At 41.6% G+C, this 7,574-nt stretch overlaps 1 protein-coding gene across 1 annotated transcript in view; it reads right to left on the minus strand.

Moving 5' to 3' along the window:
- Nucleotides 1-5,399, minus strand: part of LOC124077843 (galactose mutarotase) — a gene marked incomplete at its 5' end in the record, with an annotated part of 32,518 nt that extends 27,119 nt beyond the window's left edge. The window contains one exon of the mRNA XM_046422362.1: nucleotides 5,193-5,399. Coding sequence (XP_046278318.1) covers nucleotides 5,193-5,399 — 207 coding nt within the window. The remainder of the gene's footprint in view (nucleotides 1-5,192) is intronic.
- Between the last annotated feature and the right edge of the window lie 2,175 nt (nucleotides 5,400-7,574).

The following is a 7,574-nucleotide window of genomic DNA, read 5'->3' on the forward strand; positions in this document are numbered from 1 at the left end:
TCAAAATTGTGTTGCCTCCTTGAGAGAGTCAAACACTAGTATAGGCCAGGCAAGGTGGTGCACACCTGTAATCCCAGCTACTCCAGAGTCTGAGGCAGGAGAATCATAAATTTAAGACCAGCCTGAGCAACTTCTGAGAACCTGTCTCCAAATAAAAAATAAAAATAAAAATAAATAAATAATAAAAATGGCTGCAGAAGTAGCTCAGGGTGCAAGGCCCTGGTTTGATCCCTAGTACTGCAAAAAAAAAAAAAAAAAAAAGCTAGTACAGGAAACCTGAGTCAGTGGTCAGAAGGCTTGGAATCTAGTTTCCACTCACTAGGGAAGTCATGTAACCTCTGGAATACTCTCTCTCTCTCTCTCTCTCTCTCTCTCTCTCTGTGTGTGTAAAATTGGGATTATGATGATCCCACTTTTTCTAGGATTTTTGTGAGGCACAGTTTAGTAAGGGCTACTTGCAAATCGGAACATAAATTTATACATGTATGTTTTTAATGCAAAGGATTATTTTTATTATCCATAGTAACATATTTTAAAGCTTCACAACACAAGATGGGAAAGAGGAACCAAGAGAGGGCTTTTGCTTAGTGAAGCTCAACAATCAGCCTTCCCACCCTCTCTCCACCACAACAAACAATTATCTGGCCCAAAATGTCAGTGGCTGAGAAACCCTGAGCAAAGCTAAACTGAAGCTGCTGCTGAGCTGCAGAGAGGTAAGCAGAGGGGCAGAGGGGCGGAGGGCTGCAGGCTGACGGGATGCAGATTCTATGACGAGAAAGATTCAGGCCACACAATCAAATGGAGCCATTTTAAGGCAAAAGAACAAGATTTAGGGACCAAGAGATTCCATGTTGATATGTGGCAAAAACTGGCTTAATGACACTGCTAGAAGGTTCTGCTGCTGCAGAACTGATATCCCCTGGGAGAGAAAGTGGGTTTGTGCTGGGCTGGGGTAGGAGGAAATGGGGACAATATGAGGACAGAGAGCTCTCTGCTGCTCATGCTTCCTCTCTTAGCCACTTTTTTGGTTCCTGTTCTGACTTGAGAAGGCAGGTCCAAAATGGGAGGTGGCGTGCACCCAGGTCCAGTGTAGCTCAAGACATCAGGGTGTCTCTCCTGGATAGAGGCTCCTCCCTACTGCCATCCTCTTTTACCAGGGTGGTGCTGGCACCCAGGAGGCCTTTAGGACTAAAGGGAGGAAAGATGAGAAGGGGAATTTAGAACTATTTCCCCAGCTCTATTTGTTCAATGCTCAGTTCAACAGGAGGGTTTTATTTTGCTTCGTTTTTCAGTGCCGGGGTTTGAAACCAGGGCCTTGCATATGCCAAACAAGCGCTCTACCACTGAGCTACCCCCAGCCCTAACTTGGAAGGTTTTATTCAGTCCAGGCAGCAGCAAGGAAGGTTGAGTGCAAAGCCATGATGGTATTAGATTGACATCTACAGCCCACATAGAGGACTGAAGAGTCCCAGGAAAGGACAGCCCGACCAAAAGAACACCTCCATCCTTTCTTTGCATATATGAGGCTTGAGACACACAACCTCTCCTACACCATCCAGTGAGCAAAGCCTGCAGGAGATGACTCCTAGCCTAGCATTTATCAGGTCTTCACTCAATTTCCACAGGTGCCTGCCTCCTTCCATTCTTTTTGTTTGTTTGTTTGTTTGTTTTAAGATAAATGCCCATTTATAACCAGGATGCTATTCTGATTTCTATGAGCATAGCTGAGTTGTACGTGTTCTAGAACCTCCCGTAAATAGAATCCTACGGTAGATATTCTTTTGTGTCTCATAAGGTTTTTGAGATCACTCATGTTATTGGATCAGTAATTTGGTCCTTTTTACTGTTGATAATATTCTACTATACCATTATGTCACCAATTGTTTACCCATTCTCCTGATGGGTAGATGGACTTGTGGATTGTTTATAGTGTTTCACTATCATGAACAAGACTGCTTAGGAGTTTCCTTTTCTCTTTTTCTTTTTTGTTTTGTTGTTTAAAGCAATGGGCAGGAGGAAAATGAATTAACAAAAAAAGTCACATTGCAAAAAAAATGGATGAGTCTGACATTTTAGGAAGAAGCTGGGAGGAGTAGGAAAAGATGCTTACTGTGCTCCCAGTGGCCTCTGGGTCACCAAGTAGCACTAATATCCCTTCCTTAAAGAGAAGCATGATTCAGTTCACGCCTCTTCTGGCTGGAAAACTCCAATGATCTACTCTGGTGGAATATTACTGTTAGACCCATTTCCGTTCAAGGTTGATGAACACTTGGCAAGAAATGTTGACTCACAAACAATCTTGAGATCCATCTCTGAGTTCAGTGTTTTGGTGAACTTTGCTTGATTAATACCAGTTTGTAACATTAGCCATTTACAAAGCCCATTACAACTTGAATAGAGATTTTAAAACCTTTTCTGTTCATTGCCACAGTTTCTGCCTTAATTCATCTTTTAATGTGTTTAGCAGGAGTAACAGACACTGTTGACTACTGCCCAGAAGTCATAGTGCCTTTCCCTTCACCTGTACCCTCCCTTTCTCCTGGGAGAAACTTGACTTGTTGATTTATCTATGTTAAGTCATAGATTCAGGCAAGGAACATTTTCCCGAGCCCTAGAGGCCAAATTTTGGTTGGTCTAGATTAATCATGGCAGTCTCAGATTCCCGTTGGCAGAGAATGAGTCACACTTTTGGCCAATGAAATGTGAGTCTTCCAGGAGCTTCTAAGAACAAGGTTGTACTTGTTCTTAGAAAAGAAACATTAGAGATATGAAAAAGTAAACATCCTCTTTTGTCTCTGGGGGTGACTGTATGAGGAGGTAACTCTTGGAGCTGTAGCAACCACCCTGTGACTGATGGGGACAAACCTGAAGACAAAAACCAAAACACTGGGTTGGGGTTGTGGCTCAGTGGTACAGTGCTTGCCTGGCATGTGTGAAGCATTGGGTTCGATTCTCAGCACTACATATAAGTAAATAAAGGTCCAACAACAACTAAAAAAAAAAAAAAAAAAGCCAAGACACTGAGGAAGTAGAACGGAAAAATGGAAGAACTTGGTTCCTTGATGACGTTATCTACCTAGTCATACCAGAACCACAGCTATTGCTTTTCATCCCAAATTCCACTAGGCCTGCTTTCAGAGGTCTTTAGGTTAAGTTTCAAACAGTTCTCACATCCTACCTCTCAGACCCCCCAACACACAAACTAGAAGTAGCAAGCCAATGCTTGGGCCCCAAAATAGAACAAAAATACCATTTGTTAGATTTAGAAAACAAAAAAAGTGAACAGATGTAACATGAGCTGGCTACTTTATTCATTTATTATTTTTGTGCTAGGTGCTAGGAATTGAACCCAGAGCCTGTCCATGCTAGGCAAGTGCTCTACCAGTGAACCACATCCCAGCTAATTACTTTAAATATAATGTTTTGAAGTGTTTCCCTGGAGAGGGCTTGACATGTGATAATGCTTCCCAGGATAGGGCAAGGGATGTTCTGAATATGCAGTGGCTCTTGACCCCAGGCCTAGTGACCATCCATTCCTACCCAAGTGCCCCCAAAGGCTGGTGCTCTTAATGCTGAGGCTGGTGGTTGTAGATTTGAGCTGCACTTACTAAGACAGTCTAAGAAGGGAGGTTTATATTGACTGCTCTTCTGGGTAGGATCTCTGATCTAGGAAACTATTCATCCTCTGCAAAGAGATTCAGAAATATCTGCCACTCCAAGTCCCTGCAGGATTAGAAAGGTGACAAATGCAAAGGGCCTTAGTAAACCTCAAATTCCCATTTTATCTCCTTCACTGGAAGAACACTGGCAGATGGAATACTTCATGTGTAATTTCTCTTTCTATTTCTGAATCAATTCATTTAGATCATTCCCAAGGTTATAAAATAATATGTCCTAAGCCTATCAAAATTCAGAAAACAGAAAAATCATCACAATTTACTATCTACCTAAAACAATATAATGTGTTTTGTTTTGTTTTGCTTTTCTTTCTCTATTTCTGCCCTTTCTGAACCCATTTAAAAAAGTAGATCCTCTTAAGAATGGGTGTTTTTCTTTTGTTCTTAGCTTTTGGTTTAGTTTTCAGATTTCAGGAAGGATGATGGATATTCTGGAGATAAGATCAAACAAGGGAAGACCTATATTTCTTATTTTTAAAGGGAAAACTTTGGAAATTTTATCAGAACCAATTACCTCTGTTATTTAAGAAAATTACCCACACACACCCCTAAAAATCAGCAGCAAATTCGTAAAAGTTGGGGAGGACAAAAATGTAAGCTAATACTTGTTGGCTGTACATAGGCTTGAAGGAAATCATGCCCACGTGATTCAAGTTGAGTGGACCATGATTTCTTCAGATAATGAGGAAGTAACAGATAGAATCTACAGAGTTGGGCTCAGCCTGTTTTCTGCCTCCTGTGATAGGCTCCTCAATAAGCTGAAATGTTCCCTTTCGAAGGGAATGATGTGGTTTAGAGGGGATCGCTCAAGGGCACTGTCAGTGGCTCTCTGCCACCTGTAGGGAGACATTTTAAGAGTCCTCCTTCTGGGGCTTATCCCTGGGCTGGGTTGATTTCAATGTCTTTACTGACAACTTCATAAAGTGCTTCTGACAGGGGCTGATAAATAATAGGTAGCTATTATTACGAAATTAAGAACAAAGAACATGCCTCTTATTCTAAAAAAAACCAAACCAAAACAAAACAAAAACCTCCAGGTCTTCTAAATCCAGGTCTAATGCTCTTTCTACTGTCCTGTGCAGGGCATGACTGGCCACCAGAATCCCTGGAAGGAGCTGGTGGGCTGCACAGTGGGAGTACACAAATATTAAAGGGGCTGGTTTAAGTATAATTGGGAGGATTATATCTGCTTCCTTAAATGGAAGTAACTGGAGGGGGATGTAGGAGTACAATAAGGGAAGCAGATGTGAGCACATGCTGCAATCAGATGAGAGTGAGTTCTTGAAATAGCCACGGGAACAGATACCCTTCTTGACAGTACAATGTATTCATTCCATCTTCTTCCTCTATGACTTCCATTTATTGAACACCTACTATGAGCCAGATGCTCTCCTGGGCTCTTTTCATCATTGTCAGGACCAGAGTAAGTCCATACTGGGTTGATCTCTCCAGTCACAGTCCCTGGTTATTCCACGAAGCAAGTTACAGCAGGAGAGAAGGAGCGAGTTCACTTACCTGGCCGGCCAGGTTGAAGTAAGCATGGTTGGTCAGACTGACTGGTGTGGTCTGACTGGCTTGTGCTCTAAAGTTGACCACGAGCTCCCCACCATCCAGGGTGTATGTCACCCAGACTTTTAACTCTCCAGGGTAGCCTTCCTCACCAGCTGGACTGATGCGGGAGAACTGGACGCCATTTGAGAGCACCTGAGGGGTCCAGACGACCTAGAAAACAGTGTTTTCAAAGCTGCTTATTTGCTTCAATCCCACGTTAAATGCCACACTTCAATATTTAAGGATAACTGATTCCAGAAAGAGAGTTCCTCAATCATTAAGGCTTGGATTAGTAGCCTGGATTTGAACTAATCTAAATCTCTGATTTGTACAGAAAAGAGGCATTTTTTTTCCTGTTTACCTACTCCCATTCCTTATACTCTTTTTTTTTTTGGGGGGGGAGGGGTTGTCAGGGATTGAACTCAGGAGCACTTGATCACTAAGCCACATCCCTACCCTATTTTTCATATTTTTTATTTAGAGACAGATTCTCACTGAGTTGCTTAGCACCTCACTTTTGCTGAGGCTGGCTTTGAACTCACAGTCCTCCTGCCTCAGCCTCCAGAGCCGCTGGGATCACAGGCATGTGCCACCTTGCCTGGCTCCATTCCTTATACTCTTTCCTCTTAACCTTACATGTATGTATCTACAATATTTTCCTCTTTGAATTTTTCTTGGATATATATTTATTTTAATCTTGGTGCTCCATTCTGGTGTTGTGTAGCAATACCTTTTTATAGTACTAAAAAATAACCTTAATAAATCAACCCCTCTCTCTGGTGTACTGTATACAAATATTAATGAAAAACACTCCAAGTTTCTCTTATTCCCTGGACAGAGTTTATAACAAATTGGGCACTTGTTCCATTAGGATTCAGTTCCAGCCCAGAAGTCAGGAGTCATGGTTTTGGAGCCAGATCTGTTCCTAGTTCACTGTGTAAATTTGGGCATCTATCACTTCCATAAAATTAAGGAGCTAGAAAAATTACCTTGAAGGTTTTCTCTGTGTTCTAGCAAATACAATTCTAAGAATGGCAAGAAATATATGAAGAGAAAAAATGGAATCTTGAATTAACATAGAGGTTCCTCTTCACTTTGCCTGAAAGGCCCCAAGATCACACTTTCTTTTTTTTTTGAATTTTTAAATACTTATTTATTTATTCTAGTTATTGGCGGACACAACATCTTTGTTTGTATGTGGTGCTGAGGATTGAACCCGGGTCGCACGCATGCCAGGCGAGCGCGCTACCTCTTGAGCCACATCCCCAGCCTGAAGATCACACTTTCAGGGAAGGGAGAACCAGCATTTATCAAGTGTTCGTTATGAAGAAAGGCACCTAGCCAAAAACTTTACAGACATTATCTCATCTGTCTACTTCAAGTAGTGCCATCATTCTCATTGAGTGACCACACACTGAGGCTCAGGAAGGGTAAACTGCTGGCCCCAGGTCATGCAGCTGGTAAGTGATAGTGGATTTGACCCAGCCCAAGCCTGTTCCCTTATGTTACAATAGCAGCATGAGTTGACCAGAGTCCTCGTCCTTTAGGGAGCTCTGGGATCACTAGTAAAGAGCTTATTGCACACATGAGACCTCCAATCTGTGGAGTATTCACCAGTCACTGATGCCTTACCTAAATCACCTTGCAAGGAACTTTTTGGTTGAACTAAACGAAATGACCGTCCCTGTAGGTCAAAACTGTTGAACACTGGCTCTTATAGTTCCAACTAATATTATCCCCACTTTACAGATGAACAAATTAAGTTCAATGGAGTTAACCTGCCTGTTTCTACCCATACATTCCGGAGGTGTAGAATAGAACCCTTTAATACAGCATAGTTTAAAAAGAAAAAATATTGTTTAAAATCATACATGTAATTAGTGACAGAGCTAGGATTCCAACTCAGGTCTGGCTATCTACATGATTTCACATCTTAGTTTCAGTGAACAGCTTTATTCAAATCTCCATTTTCAACAGAAGAGTCAAACTCTCACTCCAAACACAGTTAAAAGATAATAACCTTCTGCATCAGAGGAATAGCCCTGCAGCCAGGCTCTGCCCATTCACTCTACAGGTGTTCTGTCTGCCAGGAAGGGGAGCCCAGCAGGGATGGAGCTCTCTACCTTCATCTACAATGAGAGCAGCTGGCGTTGACACAAATTCACTGAGCTCAGTAAAAAATTTAATTTATATCCTAATTATCTCTCAGAAATATTGAACTTTCAAGACACTTAAAATAGGAAGACTGTTATATGTATAATTAAAAAAAGAAAAAAAGAATTCCCCAAATGGAAAATTGTAGGAATTAAATATCTGAAATAAAATGTTCTTACCTTTCTACCCAAA

Source organism: Marmota monax, unplaced genomic scaffold, assembly GCF_021218885.2.
Source record: "Marmota monax isolate L192 unplaced genomic scaffold, Marmota_monax_Labrador192_F-V1.1 WCK01_AAM20220418_F8-fsc00015, whole genome shotgun sequence".
Taxonomy (NCBI): Eukaryota; Metazoa; Chordata; class Mammalia; order Rodentia; family Sciuridae; genus Marmota; species Marmota monax.